Here is a 26,333-nt window from a genome sequence, read left to right as displayed (position 1 = left end):
TTTTCTTCTTCAATTCGAGATAGTTTCTTTCTCATTGCTTTAGCCTGATGGCAAGAATAAATAGTTGTATTAGATTGGTAAACGTAGAGCGAAACTAGAAACGTTTCATCTAAACACGAACTCGAATAATTTTTCGTACTGAGGAAATGACTAATAACTTTCGCAATGCAAACGGAAAAAAACTTATTGGCACGATAAATTTACAAGTTATCCTGGTACTTATTGGATGTTCAACTGAATAATTTTAATAACGAAAAAATGGAATACAGCAACGGAGATAACAGTTCAGCTAGGAAATTATTCGAGTCCAAGGATGTGACCATGGGTTGTAACCCTGTCAACAGCCATGTTGTCAAGGGTTGTTACCATGACCTGGGTTGTCATCCTCAGCAATCGAGTCCAGGGTTGTCATCCTGTCAAAAATAGAGTCCAAGGCTGTCACCCTTTCAAAGTTGAGTCCAGGGTTGCCACCCGATCAAAAATCACGTCATGGGTTTGTCACCTTGACTTGTCACCCGGTCAAAAATTAAGTCCTAGGCTGCGATTCTGTCAGCTATCGAGTCTACTAACCTCCTCCTCCGCGAAGCGAAGCTGTTCCTTGAGATCCTGCTCCCGTTCCTGCGTGGCCTGGAGGTCCCGCAGGAGTTGGTCCATGTTATCCTGGCTGCCCTGCCGGCCCATCATCGAGGATCTCTGATGTGGGGAAGATTAGTGCATTATTGGATATAAGATTGTCAAAATATTATCAAGCACACGTAATAACGTCTAAAAATATTAAACATACATAATAATTAGTAATGTGACAGTTATTATTTATAAACAGGAAGTAATTATATAATATCTTCCATTAATTTCTTAATTGTAATTAAAATCTCACAGGTTCTCAAGAAACTTACACGTTTCAATAAATATACTAAAAAAGTTTTGAGTAATGATATTCTTGCAGTTTTTGCACGATAAGATGATGATTTTTAAATAATGATATCTCGTGCAAATAATAATGTACTACATAACACAAATTACATTCGTGCAATTAATACTGTACTATATATCACAAATACATTCAGCGTAGGCATCCTGTATTGCGAAACATCTTTAATGGTCCGTCGATGCTATACTTAATTATGCTCTATGGTACGTTATATAAATGAGTATTTACAAATCATCCCAAAATAGAAACTGTAAATATTCACTCGTAATTGATATAAAATAACTCACACTATATCTGCCTCCAACAGTCTTCGAAATCGGAGAGTCGGCCACTCTTTCCTTCAGCTTCTTCTTGTCATTCTTTTTGCATGAAACAGTAAAAGAGAGAGAGAGTCTCTAATTGCCTCATTATATGCACGTAATTAGAAAGGGCTTTTATGGCGCCGACTTAAATCTTTTTGAAATTCATCGCTTCCCGGCCTATGGGTGCCGAAATTTCATGAAAAAGTCGCGATACATTTAAAGTTTTGCAGTTAATTTGTTATACGCAAAATAAAAATTTATTACGACAATATCAACAAATTTGGAAATGGTCATCAAATTCAAAGATAACATTCTGATTCACATAGCGTCATTAATTACCCGTTAACTTAATACGAGGATATTGCTGCTATCTATCAATAATTTAGACCACATACGCGCTAGAAGAGGTATTCAAAAAATTTTTAAACGAAGATTGATCTCAAAATTTATTAAAAAATTTTAATTATCCATAGGAGCAATCTCACCAGACCATCGCACTGTTAAGCACAAATGCATACTGTTGAATGAGGTGGGCGTGCAAATAGGTTTCCAATAAAATAATTCATGCCTCGCTACTGAACAAAATAAGGCATCATTATTTACACAGGATAATTTACCTCCTTCGCTAAGGAAAGCTCTCTTTCAAGCGACTTTATCCTCTCAACTCTGTCGAGGTCTTGATCACCGAGTTGCAGTTCACGTAATTTCTCCTCCGCCTCACACTTGTCACGCTCTAGCTGCTCAAACACCGTTAATAACAATAATAAATATAACTAATAATAATATAGATAAGATAGATAATAATAGATAATATTGATCATAATAGTTTGCATAGTCCAACGTTAGTAAACTTCTGCAGAGCCTCAGCTTAGCAGTAGAGCATCCAAGAGTGGACGTTTTTGAAGCCTGAACAATTATTATTATCTATACTAGCATATTATCAGACTAAATATTATATTATTATTGACTATTATTATCAGCCTCGCACTTGTCGTGCTCGAGCTGCTCAAACATCGTTAATAAAACCGCTTTTTACGTTAGTTGACTTCTGTGGCAGTAACTTTTATACGTTAGTTAACTTCTGCAGAGCCTCAGCCTAGAAGTGTGGCATCCAGGAGTGTAACTTTTTAAAGCCTAAATTATTAATTTACTTTGTTCCAAGACTATAAACTTATGAGACTTCATGCTCGAGCTACTCGCACGCAATTTTTTAATTTATTTTATAGACCTCAGAAGAGGTCCTATAGTATAATCAGTTTCAATCAAGCTGTATGAATATGAGGCTCAAAATAATTAAATTCCCCTCGGTATCACAAAAAATGAATTCAGTTTATAATTTTAAATTTTCACTCACTCGTACATTACCTATTATCAGTAAACCACCTTGAAATTCGTATTGCTCAGCGCTAAAACTTATTATCAGCCTCCCCGCATCACTCATCCACCATTACATTTGTTTTCAGTCAGAGTTCAAAGCCTGTTTACATTATCCATACATCGCGAAAACTTCAACTCAAAATTTCAACATGCTCAGCTACCACGAAAGCTTTTTTACCTTTACTCAGCCTCATAGATAGTCTCTCATCTTTGTTCAACTTGAACTGCATTACCTTGCAGCTTCAGTCAGCCAGCAAAGAAGCCTTCACTCACCGTACCTGATCTTCTTCCAGCCTTCTTCAACTTTAAATGCAGCATCCTGCAGACTTCAGTCAACTCTAAAAGAAGTCTTCACTCACCGTGTCTGCTCTTCTTTCAGCCTTCTTCAACTTTAAATGCAGTTTAACCATCAAAGAAGCCTTCACTCACCGTATCAGCTCGTCTCTCAGCCTTCTTCAACTTTAAGTGCAGCACTCTGCAGACTTCAGTTAACTATAAAAGAAGCCTTCACTCACCGTACCTGCTACCCGGCTTCAACTTTAAAGGCAGTAGAAGCCTTCACTCACCGTGTCAGCTCGTCTTCCAGCCTTCTTCAACTTTAAATGCAGCACCATGCAGACTTCAGTTAACCATCAAAGAAGCCTTCACTCACCGTGTCAGCTCTTCTTTCAGCCTTCTTCAACTTGAACTGCATGACCCTGCAGTCTTTGGCTCTCTGCTCGAGCTCGCGCTTCAAATCTCTGTATTCGTCCGCCTGATCTTCCCTGAAATTGTCCTGCATTTCTTCAATTTCTTCCTCCATTGCTCTTATTTCCTTTTTGTAGTCCTCATTTTCGTCCATGAGCTCCTCGCACAGCTGCTCTGCTGCCTGCAGCTTTGACCTCAAGTCCTTGTAGAGAAAATCAAAATAGATCTAAAATAACCCAGAGAAAATCATTATCCCACTATACAATGAAAATCATTATATAATGATACGCAATATATCATTACATAATGAAAATCAGTATAGCTAAGTTTTTCTAGGAGTAGAAATATTCATTCAATAAGTTACTGAGATTTTATCGAGATTTTTAGCTCAAATCTCGACCCGCTTTATTTTATGTAAAATTGCATTTATAATTAATTTGTATTTAAAGACGCTGACAATTCAGCTTCCTCAGATTTTTGCTGTGAATATTAGAGGACGGGAACAACAGAGTGCAGTCGATTTCAATGGCCCATTTCCAAAAGCTGCTAAAAATCATAAGAGATTGTTTGAGTTAAAATTATTTGTGTACGACCTCTCAAACTGCAAACTAATACCTATAAAAATAGACCATATAGATTTCCTACAATTCGAGAATATCATATTACTGAAAAACAATTGATGGAACATACAAGGCAAAACGTTAATCCAAATTACATGAGGGCATGCGCTATAAGAGTTTCCGACTATAAACACGATTTGTACCTAAAACGGAGATTTGAATTTATGGTAGACAATTAATTGATATAATTTTTAGAATCAATGAAAATACAAGCAATTAATTGCTTAATAATTTCATTGTTAAGATGGAACGGAAATAAAATGCACCGGTCTTTTTTCTGACGCATACAAACAATTTTTGGGAAAATCTTTCCTCTGATCTGGCGTTATGCCAGACCTTCCATCAAAGTTTTCCTCGAAACCAACAAACGACCTGAAACCTGGAGGGGGAGGAACATAAAATGCAGAGGCAGCCGTTCTTATTTTTTATGCTGATAGTCAATTTCTGGGCGCTATTGGGGCAGGGCTGATGCTTTTCATTCAAGTTCATAACCCGAATTCCTTAGAAATTATCCCATGGAGAATATTTAACCGAATCGTAGATCTTATAAACCGGAGATTCTTGTGCATTATGTATATTTTCACACTACAAATTGATTACACTTGAAAATGCTAAAAATGATCCGCAAACACAAATTATTATTGGCAATCCTAAAGCTAAAGTTATATGAAAACAAAGTTGGAGGCAATCGACCTGGGGCGAGCGAGTTACGCGAGCCCAAAATACAACTGATAAATATTTTCGAAAAAATTTCAGGCTATTTTAACGTTCTTTTATCTCAACTATGAGGCATACCCGCAATGAAACTGCATAATTTATGAAATTATTTCCGAAGTTGGAGTTTCGAGATTCGATTCCGTGAAGCAGCTCTCAAAAACCGTTTGGCAAGTCTGTTGTAAGAAGATCTGGTGATATCGAGAATAATAGATTCAACGTTCGAACGGATATTAAACGGGAAGCATATCATCAAGCGGCGACGGGGTAAAATCCGACTGCCTTGAAATCAACGACAATAAACCCAAATATTTCTGAGTGTAGCCATTTATCGCCGTGCCATGATATAGTGGAAGGTATCGAGGTGCCGAAGAATGCCCATAAAATCGATTTATGTTTACACATAAGACATTATTTCACCTTGAAGTAAAGCCATGGTATTATATTATTCCTGATCACGTTCGTAATTGCAAACATCGTAGATCCAAACATCACACATAATGTTGATGTATCTATACGCCTTGTAGTGTCAATGATGATTAGCCATAATTCATTTGAACTCACACCAAATTTTTAAAATAAGCCAAACAGTCACAATGTTTGCTGCTATAAGTGTGGAGCCACAAAAAAATTTCTTAGCTATTCTCCAATACTGAAAACAGGAGTAGGTTAGGTTTTATTTAAATTAAAGGCATGATATACATATTAAAACTTTATACAATGAATGATTATACGAAATATAATAAAAATATAGGAGTATTAAAAAATATCGGTGTATTAATTTTTATAATCAAGTAAAATCTACTTTGGGCGGGGGGGGATTAATATGGAACAATTAGCACTGATATTGTTTAAGCAATACATAGGTTAGTTTTCCTTGCGCATTTTGCTTTTAAGTATGTATACCCCATTTATGCAAACATTTAACATTGCACACTATTCATGACCTTAGATATACATTTTTTCCTTTTGGTACAAAAAAATTCAAGTGTTTTTCACACTCTATTTTAATTTTAATTAGCGGATTGAGTGCTCATTATGATTATTCAGAAGAAAAAAAAATTAAAGCAATTCTAATGAAATTCCATCCTGTCGTTCAATTTTGGAATTTCGATGTTTGTTTTCTCCGGCATGATTTTCAAAACAAATTTAACGTTATCGGCATCTTCTTTCAAACTTTGGTCTAACCATTAACTTCAACTTAGAAGAATTTATCTTATTTTTACTTTTTGCCACTCTATAATACAAGCTTTAAACACTCGAAATTAATGTGGACTTTAATTTTCTTTAAATGCAAGAGTATAATGAGGCTGATGCAGGAGAATGAACTCACATTTATGGTTTTTTCGACGTCTTTGGGCAGAGGGCGTTTGTCGATCTCTTTCTTCAACTCTTTCACTTCCTTCAACTTCACCTTGTTGTCGTCGCTCAACTCGTCGATCTAGGGAAGATAACATAATTTTATTAAATTAATTATTTCATTAAGTTAAACTCTGCTTTGTCTTCTCAGCTCAACTTGTCGCTCTAGGGAAGACACCATAGTTTTATAAATTTTGAAATCATGGAGCATTTCAGTCAAAATGAAACTATTTTTGTTTACGGACGGATCGTTTCAAAACTTGGTGCACAAATGTAAAACAGAATTCTAAGACTTTTTTGTTCGTGTGAATTTTTCGAACAAATCAAAGAAAACGATAAATTAACAGAAAACGGTACCTACTGTAGAAATCTATCTCCTCATGCAGTATAATAACAAAAGCGGTTCCAGCGTTTATTAGGCCGTAGGCCTGTCGCCGATTCTTAACATCGCAGAAAATTCACAGCATTTTGAGGTCTCGAACTCGCAACTCCCTGCTACAATTTTGCTGTGCTTAACCGCCCGGCCTCCTCGCTGATTCTGACCAGAAACTGGCGCACAGAGCTGGGATCGAACCCGCGCCTCTCTGCGCCAATCTTGGTATTCTGAACTTTAACCACTGGGCCACCCTGCCCTTAACCACTGGGCCACCCTGCATGCTACGATACATGCTACGATATCGAGACACATCATTCGATGCGCAAAGAGTCAAAGACCATATTTAGAATCCATCCGGTCATTTTTTCCAATTTCGAATTTGTTCGGGGGGGAGAGGGGATTTTCCAAAAATTTCTAAAATTTCCCCTTCCCCGCCCCCCCTTTTCCAATATATAATTAAAACTATAACGAAATAGAAAAAATGATCGGATGGATTTTAGAAAATTTAGTTACGAATCGAATGGTATATTCTTCATTGCTTTAGCTTAAAAATCATAGGAAGAGATAGATTTCAAAGGTGCAAAACTTCAACTTTTCTGGAGAGAAGAAAAACTGAAATTTTTCGCCATTGAAGGTGTACATTTTCAGCTGTGAACGAACGAACGAACGCACAAAAATGGCTTTGGGCATTTTAAATGCGCAAAACTTGGCCCTTTAAAATGACACTAAAAACCGGAAATTTTTTTTTTTCGATTTTTGACCGAAATGCTCCCCTTAATTCCATAAGTAATGTTGGCTTCATGATTAAAATGCGCATTCATCACATATGAAATGCAACTGAGACAAATGCATATTTTTATATCACAATTCGAGGATACTTTGAACGAAGCCCGTGTTGAAATAAATGTTTAAGAATGACTTGAGGTACAAAATTTCCGATGCCTTAACTGATTTCAGCTTGTTTTCTGTTGACTAAAGGCATCTACATTGAAGGAGGAAATAGAGAAAGTTCATATTGAAGGAGAAAATAGAGTATAGTTTATATTGAAGGAGAAAATAGAGTATAGTTTACAAACGTGGCTTTTAACACAATCATTTCTGATCAATTATCGACAATGCAGAGTAGAAATATCGGCACACCATCTTTCATGAACAAAAATGTTTCTTAGTCATTATTAAATAAATATTTAAAATTATATTGTCCTCCGATTAAAAACCATGTACAGTTCATGTCTGCGTTTCATAATTGGAAATATTCTTTCTTTGTGATTGACACTGGTCAAAATATTCCTATATAAATTGCCAAAAAAATTTTTGAGATAATTTTTTGCGGGTCGGAAAGCATTTTTATTGTTGATTTCAAAACTGTCTTTTTTTTTATTCTAGCATGTCTGATTGCTGAAATATTGGTATTTTTAGGCAAAGTATTTATTATTATTATTTAGCAAGTTAGTACCTGTATCTGCTCCAAAAAACGGCACGGTAATCTACAGGAACTGTGATGTTGCTACTATCTATGTATGTGGCTTGGTGAGAACTTTGGAGCTTTAGGTAAAGTTTTGGTTATATGAATATTTATTAATAATTTAAGGTCCTGACTGTTTATCTGAAGCACACTCTTGATATTATTGTTCATCGAGGTAGCAATTATATATGTTCATTAGTGTATAACATGCATAGAATATATTTATTTTCATTAGTAAATTTTTTTTGTTTGTGCATTATGTCCTTATATAGTTATAGGCAACACAGACATTTAATTAGAGGTTATATATATTTAAATATAAAGGGTATGCTTCGGTTAAATGCATAATTATACGAGTATATCAATATATAATTATCATATATATTTTACTGAAAAATGAGAATATTTAAAAACTGCACGAGCTAGAAAATAAAGAAAGCCACTATTGAAATCAGCAGTAAAAATGCTTCCCATTTTACACAGAATGATCTCAGATAAAATTTTTATTGACCATTGTGCCTATTTTTATGTCAATACAATTCAACGCTTATAATTGTAATGTACTGAGGTAAATATAGTGGGAATACTTGTGTGAAAGTGAGTACACAATTTTACTGCTAAGAATGAAAACTCATGTGAATGCGAGAGTAATATTCTCACACAAATAAATTTCTGCCAGCGGGCATATGTTGTTCTAGTCTTTAGAACGAAATTTCTTCTTCTTGTGTGAAAGAGAGTACACAATTTCATTGCTAAATATGAAAACTCATGTGAATGTGAGGGACATATTCTCATACAAGCATATTCTGCCAGCTGGCATGTGATTTCTAGTCTTTAGAACAACATTTCTTCATTTAGAATTGTATTGTTTTCATTTCAGGAAATCCAGACGGCGGTTATGCAAAGCAGATTAGCATGCATCGTAGAATATGGTTTCCGAGGGCTAATTTCTAAGCCTCGTGGCCAGGGTTTAAAGCCAAGAATAAATCATGATTTGGCCATGAATGCATAGAGGGAACTTGGAGAAATGTGATGAGCGTAGCAAAGAAAAAACAAGCTTGTTTTCGTATTTCAGCGTCGTATATAATGAGGTTTAACTTATAAAGAGTCTTCTTCAACCCTGTAAGAGCTTATATGCGAAAATATATCTTATATATTATCGCATAATATTATTAATATATCGCATAAATAATATATATCTTATATATTATCGCATATTAGCTCTTATAATATCTTATATTATAAGAGCTTCAACCTTGTAAGAGCCTTTATATTCGTAAAATGCAGTTTTTTATACCTTATTTCTATCATAAATAAAACCTTGAACTCCAAGTTTTTTGAAGAAATTTAGGATTTTTTGTACAATTCTTCTAGGGATGAATCCCGAACAGGGAAGCTGTCAAGAATTGCTGCGACAAATCATAATCAAAAAATATTTTTTCGTCATTTTTAATGTTTTCCAAAATGAGGGAAATTTATGTTTATATAAAAGTCAAGTCAATAATGGCTTGTCGCGATATATTTATCTATATCTCTCTATATATAATTCTGCAAATTTCACTATAAGCATGTCTGTCAGCACTCATTATATATCAGCAATCAGTAATCACTGTATTCACATATCTTTCTGAAATTTTAACACTATTTTGTTTAATTGTGTGGAGATTATTTAAATATAACGTTAATTTTAGCTAAACTGGAACGCGTGCTTCTGTATAAGTGCGCTGTCGTCTTTAAGTTTATAGCTGGATAAGGTGGAACGTGCAACACATTTGTATCCCGTTGCCTAAATGTGTTTGGTTAAAAATTTTCAACATTTACTGTATTTAAAAATTCGCAAAAATGATGAATCAAATATGAGTGAATCTTGCACTCGTTTTTCAGTTCAAGCAATATATAACACATAAAACAATTAAAGGGTATATTCTCCATATGCTATTGACAAACTTCTTACAAAAGCGTAAGCAGTGAGCAGACCTAGAGTTTATGCGGCCTTTTGCCGGACCAAACTAGGTCAGCAACATACACACCGCTATTTAGACAGCGGCTTGTTACATTATATAAACAATAACAGTAGCAGATCATGATGCAAACAAAAGAACAGTAACCAGCCCTGAAGTGGAAAAAAGAACATTATCAGACCCTGCAGCGGTCAAAGGAACAATGTCAGAAACTGCGGTGGTCAAAGGAACAGTTCCAGAGCCTGCAGTGGTCAATGGAACAGTTCCAGAGCCTGCAGTGGTCAATGAAACAGTTCCAGAGTCTGCAGTGGACAAAGGAACAGTGTCAGAGACTGCAGTGGTCAAAGGAAGTGTCAGAAACTGCAGTGATCAAAGGAACAGTGTCAAAGACTGCAGTGGTCAAAGGAACAGTTCCAGAGCCTGCAGTGGTCAATGGAACAGTTCCTGAGCCTGCAGTGGTCAAAGGAACAGTTCCAGAGCCTGCAGTGGTCAAAGGATCCAGACCTTGCAGTGGTCAAAGGAACAGTACCAGAGCCTGCAGTGTTCCAGAGCCTGCAGTGGTCAAAGGAACAGTACCAGAGCCTGCAGTGGTCAAAGGAACAGTACCAGAGCCTGCAGTGGTCAAAGGAACATTACCAGAGCCTGCAGTGGTCAAAGGAACAGTACCAGAGCCTGCAGCGGTCAAAGCAACAGTAGCAGAGCCTGCAGTGGTCAAAGCAACAGTACCAGAGCCTGCAGTGGTCAAAGGAACAGTTCCAGAGCCTGCAGCGGTCAAAGCAACAGTACCAGAGCCTGCAGTGGTCAAAGCAACTGTACTAGAGCCTGCAGTGGTCAAAGGAACATTACCAGAGCCTGCAGTGGTCAATGCAACAGTGCCAGAGCCTGCAGTGGTCAAAGGAACAGTTCCAGAGCCTGCAGTGGTCGAAGGAACAGTTCCAAAGCCTGCAGTGGTCAAAGGAACAATACCAAAGCCTGCAGTGGTCAAAGGAACAGTTCCAAAGCCTGCAGTGGTCAAAGGAACAGTACCAGAGCCTGCAGTGGTCAAAGGAACAGTACCAAAGCCTGATGCCGTCCAAGCTTGGCTGAATATTGTAGACGCCGAGAGTGCAAAACCGTGCAAAGTGATGCAGCCTCGTGTATTCTGCAGTATTCCCGTCAGTGAGATATGCGCAGGGTTGAGACGAGTTTCTATTCAAATGTTAAATCATAAAAACTGCACAAAAATGAACGGAAAATTCACGTTGACACTGTAACGTGTTGCGATGTTTCACAGATGTCAGACTGAAATCATGAAAAGACGTAGAAAGGATATAAAAATTAGAAATTATTAATCTTGAAAAAATTAATCTTTAAACTTGTAAATGTAAATCTTAAACGGATAGTCGCGATCCTCTAATTCATATCATGCAGTAATATAGATTTTCATATAAAAACGATGGAATCAAGGATATTTATACAGAAAGCGAGTATTTTTTCAGCTCACTTCTGCCATTGGACCAGTTTCTCCAGAGAATTTTTCAATATTCTTTTCATGATTGATGCAAGTGATGAATAATACCTTAAATTTGATGACGCTTCTTTCAAAACAGATGAATACAAAATTTATGAAAACATAAAAAATCTTACGGTTTGTCGCCGATAATATTTGGTCGCCGAAAATCAGCGATCTCGACCAAATTTTTGAGATATTCTTTTTCTATCGATTTTTTTGTCTGCTTTTAAGTACATATGAATAATTCTAGCGTTCAGCGTGTAAAACAATTTCCAGTCGGAATTTTAAACCAATTCACAATCTCTGCATGCGGATCCCCACTAAAATAATTTCTCGTTATTTCGTGAATCAATGTTGAGTTTTGCTGCCAAAAATAAAAGTTATACATCAGAAACGTTCTTTTTTTTTTTTTCAACTTTTTCCAAGGCAAATTTTTTTTGTTTTTTTGTTTAATTTGCCTTTCAAATTGGAGTTTTAAAAGTTTTCAACGGAATTTAGGGTTTAGGAATCTTTGTGGTTTTCTTTTTTTTCATATTTTAGTTTGTACAGGGACTCTCACCTTGTGCTGCAGTTTGCTGACATCCGTAGACTTCCTGGCATCTCCGAATTTAGACTTTTTTGTGCTGAGCTCCTTATTTTCGCACTCTAGTTGGTTATATTTCTCACTGAGCTCCTTCATCTCTTTCTCTAAAATCTTGTTCTCTCGTTGTAGTCTCTCAACTTCTGAGTTGAGGTCGATTTCAACCTTCTTTGGCTTTGGTTTCAGTCTTATTACGTACGATGCGTCAGCTTCAGAGTCGTCCATGGATTTCACCTCCTAAAAAAGCAAAACTCCATTAGTTTTCGCATGCATTATTATAGGTGTGAGGAAAACCGCAAGCCGTGGTCAAAAAATACACTGTAATTTCTTTTCTTAAAAACAAGATTAATAAAAGATACTATCGATAATTTTTGTTGTGACAATTGCATGAGTACAGCTGGATAATGTGCATGTTTGTCTTTAAACTTTGAAAATTCGTACGATGAAATAAAATCAGTTACTTGATGACAAAATATGAAAAAAACAAAATTACTAATACCTGCCACGAGTCGTCTGAATAGAAAAAAAAATATAGAGAATAAGCATGAAGCAATGAAAAAAATAATTCAAAATTGATCTAATTTCTGGAATTCAGTGTTCTCAGTTATATCATTCTGAGATGATTGTATATCATGCAGATCAAAATTGTGAAATATTACGCGAGATTGGAATATCATTCGAATATTATCAAAATTGCACAACCAATATGATAATTGAAATTCCACACAATATAAAACTGGTGGTAACACAGAATCATGACGAAGAAACGGCGATAAGTATCGATAAGTATCGAAAATAACGCACATTTTGCGCGAGTCACTTGAGACAGAAATTTCGTCCTCTAATTCACGAAAACAGCACGAAAAGAACGTCGAATGCATGCGATACACGAAACAACGTATCAAATTCACTGTAGACGAGATAGGGTAGCTCGTATTTTTTGCCAGGTTTGTTCGACTTTTTCATGCACTCTCCTGTTTCATTGACACGAGGGAAGAGAGAGAAATTCCTCTTTTTTTAATACGTTAAGGAAATCTTCCAAATGCAGCATTTACCTCTGTTAGTGTGTGCTCTCAGTGAATAAAATATTTTGCTCTTTAGAATGCATGCTAATCCACCTTAAGATCGCCGGTACCGCCTTACAAGATATTCTCGTAATAGCACAGCATGTGCTTACGTGGTAAAGCCCTCACAAGATATTCTTTGAAGGGCACTGCTGGCGAAAAATTAAAATTCAATTATTTCAAAATGTCGTCGTAATGGGTAGAACTGAAAAATATATTCTTCAAAATATTCTCCCTTTCACTTGCGTCAACGTTTAGGATCTGCCACAGACAAACGATGTTCGTACGTGAAATGCAGATGGTGTAGCGCGCAATACAGAGGATGAGGCGTGCATCACAAATGGTGCTATGCACAAGACGAGTGGTGAAGCGCGCAACACGGATGATAAGGCATGCATCACAAATGGTGCTATGCACTAGACGGGTGGTGATGCGAGCAACACGGATGGTGAGGCGTGCATCACAAATGGTGCTATGCACAAGACGGGTGGTGATGCGAGCAACACGGATAGTGAGACGTGAGGTTTTACTCACTTGAGACGCGGCTCTGCTCTCGCCATGAAGGTCTAGATGCTTCAGAACAAAATTAAAATGAATGTTTTGGGGAAAAAAATTTCTACGTGAAAAATTAACTATAAGGAGAAAAGAAGATTATGTATAGAGTATAGGGGAGAACAAATTAAATAAATATGTTCAAAATCAGACAAATGCTCAAAATTAAATATTTTTGTATCAATAATTACGCAAAATAATATTGGTTGCAGCTAAAATGTTGAATTAAAAAAATATTCTACTGACAATTTTGCGCTCCTATATGTCTAACAATTTTTAATAAAAAAATCATAGACAACTTGAAAGGTTTTTTCTATTCTCATTTATTTAACAAAGATTTAAAGATTACTGCGGATGGAATATCATTAATTTTCAGTTGGAGAAAAAGAGCTTAGAATACCAAATGTTAGGTGATAAGAATTAACAAGATCAAATTAATCTATATCATCGGTGATTTCAATTTTGGGTTAATCTGGGAAAGATATTTATTATATTAGCAAAAATGTAATATAGAATGAGATGAAATTTCAAAAAAAGAAAGAAGCTGTAAATTCATTTGAAATTCATGGTCCATAAAATCATTCGAAATTCATAGGCCCGCAATAGAAGCGTTACACACAAAACGGTCGCTCATATTGTGGAGTGAAAAACTGCAGGAAAACACAAAAGTTTGAGTTTTGCCAAATTCCACGAAGCCAGAAATATGGGGAAAAATAAAAGCATATAAATAAAGCCTTTGCATAACGGGGAAAGAAGTTGATAAAAGAATAATTTTTTATAAAGCAAAGTTTAAAGCGTTTGTTTCTGCCTCACCGTGTCTGATTCAGACCCACATTGTTTGCAGTTAAATGGTAACTTGATCAGATTTCCAGCATTGTCCACACTAGACCTCACCAGTTTTTGCTTTTCCACCGATGAATAAAAGTTTATTTTACAATTATCTAACCTTCCCCTGCATTAATAAAGTTTTAATTCAGCTCAACCTTTTCTTCTTACCTTCAATGAAAGTATTGTTTTCGGTCTGGTCTTGGATTTTTCTTCAGAACTCTCCCGTAGGTCTGGCAAGTTAGCGCTCTGTGACCTCTCCTTGATTCGAACCGGAGCCCTCGGTGGCCGAGCCTCTGCAGTCATCGAACTTCTTGGGCTGTTCGACGTCTCCGAAACCGAAGCCAGTGAGCGGGTAGAGGGTCTGAGTGTAGAAGTAGAACTACTACTACTACTTTTTCCTTGTTCTTCTTCCTCTCCTGTGTGCAGGGAACCATTCCTCGAAGACTCTTTGGTATCAGAAGCGAGCAATGATGGCGGTCGACCGGGAGATTTGGTTCTCATTGCTAAGTAAGAGGAAAAGCTACCATAAACTGAGGACCCGCTGCCATCTTGTTCTTTTTTGTCGTTGGAAGAATTTGAAGAGGATTTTGATTCGTAACCAGCATCTTTGTCGAGTGACTTTGTGCTGCCTCCGTACGGTGAGTATAAATCTGCGGGAATTAATATAAAAACATTTATGTGACATGTTTTATCAAGTAGTTCAGTGACTACAACAAATTTTTAAATTAAATTAATCATAGAGTTGAACTTATTTCTGTGAGTAATTTTCTGAAAACAGTTCGTGAATGAATGAAAAGTTGGAAATCGCTATAGTAATTCCTTATTTTACAGCAGCATGTAATTATTTGAAGCTGGCTTATACAAATTTAACATTAAATTTAACGAAAATTATATTTTTTGTACATATATACTTTTTAAATCTCTGTTCTCAGTTTATCACTGTTTTGACGGCATTACTCATCAAGCCCATCGAATAACTATAATAAAATTTCAAAGGAAAAAACAATTACTATTTAATCAAAGTAAATATAAAAATTATTTTAGAAGTGCAGAAGGCAAGTTACGAAATAATAAAGTGTTAGCAACGGTTATTGTCGACGTAATGCTTCTTCAGTGCATCGCACGGAAGTAATCCTTAGCTTACGACAAATTCTGTTGCATCACATGCAGTTGTGAGTCGAAACGAAGCACAACTCTAAGCTGATGCGTAAAAATTCCTTACAGAAATTTCATATCCTGAAATGTCTGACAAAATTATCTTATCTGTATGTAAGATACAACTAAAATTTACACGAGGCATTTGATTTGTTTTCGTAAATGTTTTCATGTGTGTGGTACGATTAGTTGCTGATACGCTGGCAGCTGATGAGATGGTGTCACTATTGAAGTGAATAAATCACAATGATATTTTCGAGTGAATTTAAAAATATTTCTATTGTCGCCGTACACCGAAAATGTATTTAAGAATAAAAATAATTTGAAAACGGCTCGATCTTTCTTGCAAATGTCATTTGAAGCTTATAATTTCTTAACAATATGAGGATAATTGATGCGTTGAAAAACTATTAATGACGAAGAATTCATGTTCTCACTTCACGCGCTTTCAAATTTATGAATTCTTACACAATTTGCCACTTACATGGTACCTATGCCCAAAAAATGTACCTGCAGACCGCATTTCTATTACCCATTGAACAAAACTTTTGTTTCTTCTACTAACAGAGCTCGTATTGCTATCCTCTGGTGTAACGGTAACTGGTCAAGCAAAAATTCATTCCGTGCTTTTTACAGAGAATTGGAGACAGTTTCAAATTATTCACTTGGGTTTTGTCGGCAATTTTTTTCTCTGCATCCTGAGCGAAACAGTGAGGCAGCATCCCGGAAAAAATTGAGCACAAAGACAAGTTCAGTTCGAAAATTTAATTACGGAAATATTTTTGTATCTCGAATTAAACAAAGAAGTATCACCAATAGGCGATATTCCTCGTACCATCAACGTGCAATGAAAATTTAAAACTATTTGATAACAAATACCTCATAATAAGTGATGTAAAGCATATCCACAGCCTAAATTTAAATTATTCCGTCATGATAATCGCTTGCCGAAAAATTTTCAAGATGGTAAATTGCAGTATTCTTTGACTCACAACTTGTGTCTTTAAGCATCTTCCGTGCACGAAAAATGAACGGAATTAAAGAGAAAGACTTTGATTTGGGCATCGCGTATCCCAGTCGAATTGACAAGTCAATCGACTCCCTTAACGATGCCAGCAGCTCCGGTGGCCGGTTGGTTATCCTGCCTACGACTGGGTGCGCTGATAGGCTATCTTTGAAAATACGGCACTGAACTTCGGGGGCCATACTTTCAAAACTCACTAAGTGAACGTATGTATTTACGCTCTATTTTCTTGTCGATGATTGATGGATTTTGCTTGAAAGGCCGTCAATGATTGGCTGATGAACTTACGATCTCTTAACTTTTTTTGAAAGTATGGCCCGGAAGACGAAGACAAAAATATACGTCGCAGTTTATGCAGAAAAGGTCTGGTATTTCTGAAAATGGAGGATTGATTGTGTACGATGATATAATGCTGGTGTGGATGGAATGGGAATGGCTACTCGCTGTTATAAACTACGGAAAATAAAATGGTTTGGTATAGTGAGAAAAACGAAAATACCAGTGTATGGAAGATGGATCGATTATCTATATTAGCGTTGACTGTATTAAGTAGTGTCTGTTGCTGCTTAGACGGACTGGCAAATTACATGCCTAAGTATGAGTATTAAAAACATATTATGTTCATGCACACAATGCGTGTGAATTTGAATGCGTGAGAATATGATGCATTCCCATGTATAAGTTGATAAATAACAAGTTATATTGTACATAGTAACTTTCAATACTACTCATTTACTTTCTGATTATTGCGATCTACTCATGAACCATTCACAACTCGTAATGGGACAAGAAATAAACACCAATTTAGTTTAGTAACGATATTAAATAAATGACATGTCTCTCTTCCAATATAATTGTTATGCAAGCATTTGCATGTAAACAATGTATCGCCACCGGAGGACAGTACGTTCAGTGAGCGCACTGTGTAGCTTGGGTGGAGACATCTTTGTTCTCGGCGTGTCCTCAGATCTGCACTTTTCTTAATCGAAAAATGTCTTTAATGAGGCGCCAATTGAAGATAATTGGAATAAGAATAAAGTTCTAAGAAATATCGAATTGGGGAAAAAATGTCTTTAATGAGACGCCAATTTGAGGATAGTTGGAATAAGAATAAAGTTCTAAGAAATATCGAATTAGGGAAAAAAATGTCTTTAATGAGGCGCCAATTGAGGATAGTTGGAATAAGAATAAAGTTCTAAGAAATGTCGAATTAGGGAAAAAAATTTCTTTCATGAGACGCCAATTGAGGATAAAAATATAAGAATAATTCATGGCTGGGAAAGACTCGCACTTTTTTAGTGCGGGAGTGAAGCTGGAACATGATATTGCACTGAGAGAATTTTTGCCGGATTTTTTTGTAGCTAAAGTACATGTGATCATTTTTTAAAACTAATATTTACTCCCGCGAATGATAAGTAGATAGAAATCATCTAAAAGATATATATATTTTTTGGATTTAAGGAAATTTAAGGACTAAGATGAGTCGATTGTGAAATATATAATTATTTTTGCAATATTTTCACCCTAAATTGAAAAAATGTAACTCAGTACTCAGAGAGCTCATTTTCTCAGAGAGCGCAAGTCACGGATGGACAGATGGACGGACAAGTCACGGACGGACGGACCGACGGACGGACGGACGGACGGAAATGACTCAGACGTAATACGGACGGAAATGACGAGCACAATAGCGCCTTTTTAGCGCATTTTCTCATTTATGGAAAAAATGCACTATTGTGCTCGCCATGTCCGTCCGTCCGTCCGTCTGTCTGTCTGTCCGTCCGTCCGTGACTTCACGTTTTCGTCGGTGAGAAAATGCGCTCTCTGTCACTCACTGCAGTGAGTAATGAGTTATATTTTTTTCATAAATGAGAAAATGCGCTAAAAAGCCTGGAATCGAAAAAAATGCATTCCACCTTGTATATAGGATAATTTTTCGAGTGGGCTCATATAGAGCACCTAAGACCTGTGATACGCTCGATGAATAAAAAAATTAACATAATGTATTTCAATACTAAGTCTAGAGAAAGAAAAAGTAATAAAATACTAAATAAGTAAATAAAATATTTATAAGTCATTAATTTTTTATGTAGCAAGCCAATGCCTCCCGATGATTAAAAAATCTCAGGACGGGTAAAATTGGCGCAGATTTATTTAGGCAGTCGTCGACACTCGAGGCACGTCAGGTGTCACGAGCTCAGTANAATGATTGAAAAAAAGCACTAGCTCAGCTTCCATGTGCTGTTTTAGGCTATTATATCCCGAGGTTTCATCTTGATAACGAGTTGCTTTAAATTCCACTTAAAGACATGAAACAGTTTATACTTTTATAGATAGCTACGTCACTAATCGTTGTCGCCAACGCACCTTCTCCGTGCCATTTTAGACTATTAATACCAAGGTTGTTAGCTTGATAACGAGTTGTTTTTAATTCCACTTATAGAGAAAAAACAGTGCCTACTTTTGTGCAGCAGTGTAGCAGACCGTAGCCTCGAGCACAGCTCCTAGGTACAGTGCGATGAGGAAACAGAAGCAATTTAATCTACGGCACGAACGGACACTCGGAACTTCTAAGGAACCGAGGGCATTTATGGGGCCGAGCTTCTATAATTCGGATAATATTCATGGGATGTACTTCAAAATATAATCAATATAGTGCGGAAATCAAAAGTTTATACTATAAGGTTGAACTGTAGCAATTGTTTTAAATTTGAATTATTTGTGTGTCATTTTGTTCAATTTATTTATTAAAATCTCGGCCTCTATCCTCAAATGATTATGGAATGATAACACTGTAACTGTTTAATGATAACACAGTGTATTTGTAACTGTTTCATTCACTTTAAGGTAATACTCAATTTATTTCAGCATTTGTTTATTAAAAAAACATCATCTCATGAAATCATTTCCATGCTTAATGGACAATTTAATCGTCGACAATTGTTCTAAGAGTAATTGTAGGAGTTAATAAATACATTCACTGAGTTTAATGAGGAAGCTCCGGGAGAATAGGAAAGCCTTTGATATCAATAATGATTAACTGAGCATCTAAATCACTTGAATTCATAGAAGTTATTAAAGTTTCTGTATCACCAACTGCACGTGTCACATTCTCCGTGACGAAGAAGTGAGCTGGCATGCAACAGTGCGTTATTCTGGGCAGCGTAGACACTCGCGACAGCTGATGTCACAAGCTCCTTTGATGCCGTATGAGTACAAGCTTCTTTAATGAATACATCGATAAACATATATTATAATCTTGTCAATGAAATCACCAGATAGTCTTTATAACCCTTTAATACGGGCAAATTAACGAAACCTTTTAAATCAATAAATATTGTCCGGATATCATGACCGGAGGTTTTCGGGACCGATTTGATGAAGTACTGATAAGGCCTTATTGGCAGGAATCAACATGTTATTCGAACAGAATTAATAATATTCGTTTTTATTAAAAAAAATTCTGTATATGAGTAGACGAGGTAAGGTTAACATGAGATCGACATCTAATTCACAATGGATACTTACCAGAAATTGACTAAAAAGGCAGAAATCAAAAATCATCCTGATTGGAGAATGTTGAAAAGAAAATGTCCGGTTGTTAAAGGTAAGTCACGAGTCCTCGAGTAACGTATCAATTTCCCATATTGATCAACAACGATGCTCGGCATGAATAAAATAAGTGTGTAGAAATTACGATAGTGATAAAAGAACACTTTCAAAACTAATTCGGCTCGCAAGATGATAACGCAACCATGAACAATCTTCTTTTAGGAAAGATGTTTTTAATCGTTATTCTAAAGGATAAACTTTATCCTGAAGTAGACCGACCTTCTTTAGTCTTTTAGGAAAGATGTTTTTAATCGTTATTCTAAAGAACAAACTTTATATTAAAGTAGACTGACCTTCTTTAGTCTTTTAGGAAAGATATTTTTTAATAGCTATTTTAAAGAATAAACTTTAAATTGAAGTAGCCCGACCTTCTTTAGTCTTTTAGGAAAGATGTTTTTAATAGCTATTTTAATGATTAATTTTTAAATTGAAGTAGCCCGACCTTCTTTAGTCTCTTAGGAAATACGTTTTAATCGTTATTCTAAAGAATAAACTTTAAATTGAAGTAGACCGACCTTCTTTAGAAGACGAGACGTTGTCCTTGGCTTCGTTCACAGCCTGCCGCAGATCCTGTGCCGACCAAGACATGGGCCGACCTTTGCTCCATGACGAACCCCTGACAGAGAAAAACAATAACTTTAGTTGAGTTTTGTGCGAAAATCTAAAGATTTATAAAAAAAACATAACGTTTAAAATGAAATTTTATTTCCTACATTTGATAAATTCATTTCTAGGTAGACAGTGATTAAATAGATGTTTTGCAAACTTCTAAGCCGAAAACAAACTTATCCATCAAAAAACATTATTAATTTGCAATGCGCTTTTACTTATTTTTATTCTTGCTTCCTCATGAAATCCCATCTGACATTCATTTTATAAATGAATTACGTAAATGATAAACGGTAAATAGAATCTTTTTGGGGATCCAAACTTAAAAAAACGCGTAATATCTAAATAAAATGCAATTAATGACTTTGAATAGAATGTTCAATCTATGAAATCTATAAATTCTCGACGGAAATGTACATGCAATAAGTCCCTTACGCAATGAAAACTTCCTATAGAAGCGAAAATTCAGAGACGACTCGTTAGACTCAAGTGAAAGACTACACTCGCTCGAAAATTAATTAAAATTAACACGTAAAAACGATGAATACGCACGTGGATTTCGAGGAAAGCCAGCTTTTCTCCGAGCTCTTGTCCGGCTTGTCCTCGGAGGCGGACCGACCGAGCGTTCCCTTCTTGGCTGGACTCTCGACTTCGTCTTTTTGTCGCGTGGTCGACACGAGGGAGTCGCGCGAGCCGTACGCGCTGTTGGTGTCTCCATCGCCTGTCTTCTTTATGAAACTGCTGCTCGGCGCGGGATATATAACAGCTTGTTAAGAAATATAGAGAAAAATTCTGTGCATTATTTTGTTAGGAATTAACTGAAATGATATATAACAGCTTGTTAAGAAATATAAAAAATCTGTACATTATTTTGTTAGGAATTAACTAAATATTTCAGAAAAGTAACAAACTTGGGAATAAAGCTGCGTGGTGCGAGATAAATAACAGCTTGTTAAGAAATATGTAAAAAAATCTGTACATTATTTTGTTGGGAATTAAGTAAAATATTTTAGAAAAGGAATAAACTTTAGAATAAAACTGCTCGGTGCGAGAAATAACAGCTTGTAAATAAATATGATGTAGAATTCCATATATGATTATGTAAGTAAGTAGGCAATAAACTTTATGGAAATAACAAATTTGAGAATAAAATGTAGACGTAGGAAAATGAACCGCTTCTTTCAACCAGTTTTTCCCGTGAATTTATTTCCCATTTGTTCGGAATTGATCATTGTTATTTTACATTCAAAGCCTAAAAGTGGGTTATATTTAAATAATTGAGTCGGAACCAAATTGCAACACATGACCAGCAATGAAACTGAATGATAATTGAACTTGAATTTAGAAACATATTGAACTGTCAGAATTGAAATCCAAGTCATCGGGTACATCAAGCCGTTCAAGATAAATTTAAAAGGAACGAATAGGTTAGACCAGAAAATTTTTCCTGTAGTAGGGGCGTCAATATTTTGCTGTCCTGTTCTGTTTTTAAACCTTTGAACTTCTATAAGAGAACCTATAGAAAGAACAATAATGTATTTTTATTTTCTTTTGATGTTACTGTTTGTTGATCAGTAGCCAAGATTAAATCTTAACTAAATCATCATTAGCTTGCACTTATAGCTCACAAAAGCTGATGTATGTATTCTGTTCTGTCAGAATTTTACTGTGTACCATATCTGTATATCAAATCTTTCTGCCTTTCATTACTTCCATATAGCTATACAATTTCAAGCAGTTAACCTGAACTCTGTGTATAAATAACCTTTGCGCCATATATAAATGGTCTGGAGTTTTTGGCGCAACCTAAGAGCATTCTAAGAGGTGTTGCTCTTTGGTTTAGAAATTAACCGTCTGCAGCGAGCCCAATTAAAAGTTTATCATGGCTGACTGAACCTCCATCATTCCGGACGGATAGATAAGGAGCTAAAAGGGCGAGAAAAAGAACCTAATCTCGTCCAAAATCTTTCCGCGGTGGATGCCTGAGCAAAATATCAGCTTTTTGCCGGATTAATGAGTTGTCACCTCAGTTTGGCCTTGAGTTGGCCGACGAAATTGCGTCCGATTGCCCTGATCAGGTAACAAATGAGGAACATCTGCTGAGGAGCGGAAGATTCGTGTCGTTCACCCTGTAATTGCAAGGCATCTCGGGCACCGAATGAAGTGTTCCTGAACTCGTTGTTTCTGAGAACTGAATGGGATTTTTAATGTGGGGACTTTCACTAGAAATACTAGATGATTACACGTCCCTAAACGCTCATTAAATTTCTTAATACAACTGAGGAGTGAATAATCTTTTTATAACGTTGATTATAATAACTTTTAAGTGCTTTTAAGATAACGTTGAAAATAGTTTCATAGTCGAAGCACCAAAATTTGAAGATGGTAATGACTCGGGGCCTAGCTGAACGCGTCAGACAGGGCAGGATATGAAAAACCTAACAGTTTACTTAACAAAGAATGACATATCCGTTTGTGACAGAAGCCTGAGTTTTTTTAACCTAGGAATGTGCTCAATCCAAAAACGTTTTTTTCTTGCCCCTGTTCTAATGAAAAGTTTAATATATAAAAAGCTTCACGGTATTTAAAACCAGGATTTAAGTTAATGGACTCGAGGCCTATATTGAAACACTGGACTAAATTTAAACAGGTGAAAATATCTATCATTATAAATATCCCTTTTTTCATTTATTTAATTTCAAAGTAATTTAATTTTTTAAATTTCACTTACAGAGAGAATTTAACAAAAAGCTTTCATCTCAAAAATTCATGTTAGTTAATTCATTTCATTATTTTTGTACTCAAATACTTGGTTATTGAAACTGTACCCGTTGGCTGAATTTTTCATTCGTATCATCAAAAATGCAGTATCACACATTGAAGCACCAGTTCACCATGAAAATTCTAGTATGATCGCTTCATGCTTTATTTTCATTGCAATCAGCCGCTCGCCCTGCATATACTTTAGGAAGAAAAAGTTCTTCAATATATTAGAAGGTATTGAGGCATGAACTTAGCTAACATGCTGTATAAAGTCACGTTTGTATTATGCAGAAAAATTACGATGGTTTAGTACTTCATGAGCTTCCTTCCTTTGATAACATGCAGTCACGTTCTGGTATAACTAAATTATTATATTATGTTACTTTAAAATGTTTTGACTCGAAAAAATTCTAATGATTGAAAGACTTCTACAAACTGAAAATTTCTGCAGTTTATAATTAAAGTTTGCTAATGAATGAAATGATAACGAATAAATTATCTTTCTAGCCTCTAAGGCCTCTGGAGATTTAAATTCAAGTGACTCGCATTATAATTTGGTCATTAGAGAGGCAAGGCGACTTAGCTTAAAATCACAGAGATAAACTCAGAGCGGAAAGAGCAATTAAAATAACGAGTGGAGATTCATCTCGTGGCGCTTGCAATGAAAATTACGACGAGGAGAATTTCTTTTATGGTTCTTTTTAGACAGAAGTGCAATACTGTTCTCTGGTGCAGTGGTCAAGTCATGAGACATGAACTGTAGCAGGAGAAGGCGACTGTCATACGTCCATTTAAAAAACGTATGTCTCATCAATATTGCTGTAGCAGTGAGCTTATTATCTTGAACTATTAATAAGATATCAATCGGGAGGCACGAAAGCCTCGCAGAAGTAATCCTTATTCTCATATAAATTTAAATGCAACGCGCATGACCATTTTTATACCAGAACATGGGGAATTTATATTTTTAAGCACTACCGTTTATGTGGCAGCCGTTGCAATATAATGTTATCGCTGTACGTTATTGGTAACTAATTAACGCAAAAAAGTTTTTAGTATTCAAACATTTTTTTAATAGTATTTAATGTTAAAAATTTCCATTAACTACATGCGCTATGAAAATCCTTCTATTTTAATTTTAGAGTATGAAGGATATTATGTTGTGTTTTAAACAATATGAGCTTGACCCAAGTCTGAAAAATCACATTTTTTCATGTCTCAGTTTTTAAAGTAGATTATATTATAGAAAAACATGTCTAATCAATATGATCGACAAAAACCGAATCCGGCATTCCTAACAAGCAACAATAAGCTAAAGCGAGACTGCAAACAAATTTCAAGGTTAATTGAAAATTTCAAGCTCAATTTCAAGGTTAACGGCCTCATTGAGGCAGGTAAATTATCTTAAATTAATGGTTGAAACTTGACTGGAATCAGGACACAGCCGTTAAAAGTCTTCAGGTAAATACGAAGTAGCATGGAAATCAAATTGCAGCAGTTGTAGCGCGACTGTGATTACTATATTTAAGTTTGATAGCTGACATCGGCAGTGAATGCAATGCATGCTTCATCACCTAGTTGCTGAGTATTCAGACAGAACACAAACTCTGGAGCATGATGTCAATATTTACTTTTTACGATCGAACACAAGATTATAGAGAAGGTATTGGCCAGTAGGTTTCATGTCTCTACTCACTATTCTAGAACGAGGAATGCAATGTATTGATGCATAGAAGAAAGCCAATCAGAAGTTTTTAAAGCGAAGTTTTTGAAAAATTTAAGATCGAATGTAGATTCTCAGCTTTGCTTGCAGATTTCGGGGCGAAAAATCTTAACTGGATTAAAAATTCAAGACTTGAAATTAAATGTTAATTCGAGGCTAAGAAGTTACGTCAAAACTAATGTTCTGTATTAACGTTATACATGCGGTCGGTAATACACATTTGCGGGTCTATTGAAAACCGAAGATCAACAATTTTTGTTATATTAGTAATTTTGATACAAAACGTTCGTTTTATTCCTTTATTCAAGGACCGACGTTTCTATTGAAATTTAATCGAGTCTTTTAAAATTGCCTGGAAGTTTTTTTTCGATGACGGTAATGAAGATTTTAATTCGAAATTAAAGATGCAATGAACGTTTCGAAACTAGAAGGTTCCTTCAGAAAAGTGGTTGCATTAGCTATACAATGTACATTAGATTTAAAAGCAAATTTCACAAAAATTTATGTGACAATGTAGTAAAAAAAATACGTTGACTCTGTGCTTAAGAAAATACTGTGATCGCACATGCTCTTGTGAATCAGAAAAGTAAATGAAGTTTCATTGAATAAAGAACAATAATGTACTGATTTTTATTACTATTAGGTAGTCGTAATCAAATATTCATGGTTCACGTGTGTACTAATTTTATTTTAAGATGAATAGTATTTTCACTGGAACAAGAATTGTTGGGTAATAAATGAGATTGTGCAGCTGCAATTTTGTGCAATACATACTTCAAAATTGTAACTCATTGTATAAAAAATGTCATTCGACTATATAATATTCAATAAAATTCTATATGAAATTGTGAATTACCATGGAACTGATCATCCGATTCCCTCTCATAATCAAGTATTGAAAGTTAAATTCTAATCATCCATCGAACCTCATTTGGGATTAGCTCATTCATTTTACGGCAAAATAATGAAGGAACTCTAAGAGGATTTACATCAGATTATCGTGGGATTGCTAATTGGTAATAAAAAATCTCATGAATATTTGCGAAGCCAACTAACAACAAAATCCTCTGGCTTATTCAGGATGTTCGTAGATCCAAGATTCCTTCTTCAACAATGTTGTGAGCAATGGAAACTTTTAT

The 26,333-nt window shown here is 35.6% G+C and overlaps 1 protein-coding gene and 1 long non-coding RNA gene across 2 annotated transcripts; both read right to left on the bottom strand.

Annotated features, from left to right (window-relative positions):
* Positions 1 to 1,282, bottom strand: LOC108682969. Its single transcript, XR_001931586.2, has 3 exons — positions 1,219 to 1,282; positions 571 to 693; positions 1 to 44 (listed from the first exon to the last, which is right to left on the bottom strand). It is a non-coding gene; the product is annotated as an uncharacterized LOC108682969 (long non-coding RNA).
* Positions 1,283 to 1,832: 550 nt separating this feature from the next.
* LOC108682968 (uncharacterized protein DDB_G0284459) lies at positions 1,833 to 22,610 on the bottom strand. The gene is made up of 9 exons (XM_047881271.1): positions 22,600 to 22,610; positions 21,261 to 21,449; positions 20,615 to 20,715; positions 14,477 to 14,958; positions 13,463 to 13,501; positions 11,844 to 12,101; positions 5,965 to 6,072; positions 3,263 to 3,499; positions 1,833 to 1,970 (listed from the first exon to the last, which is right to left on the bottom strand). Exons 1-9 carry the CDS (start codon positions 22,608 to 22,610, stop codon positions 1,833 to 1,835), a joined length of 1,563 nt encoding a protein of 520 aa, XP_047737227.1.
* Positions 22,611 to 26,333: the final 3,723 nt, after the last annotated feature.

The sequence above is a fragment of the Hyalella azteca genome, unplaced genomic scaffold (genome assembly GCF_000764305.2).
Source record: "Hyalella azteca isolate HAZT.00-mixed unplaced genomic scaffold, Hazt_2.0.2 contig7503, whole genome shotgun sequence".
Taxonomy (NCBI): Eukaryota; Metazoa; Arthropoda; class Malacostraca; order Amphipoda; family Hyalellidae; genus Hyalella; species Hyalella azteca.
The sequence above is the reverse complement of the archived record's forward strand: the minus strand, read 5'-3'. Positions and strand labels throughout refer to the sequence as shown.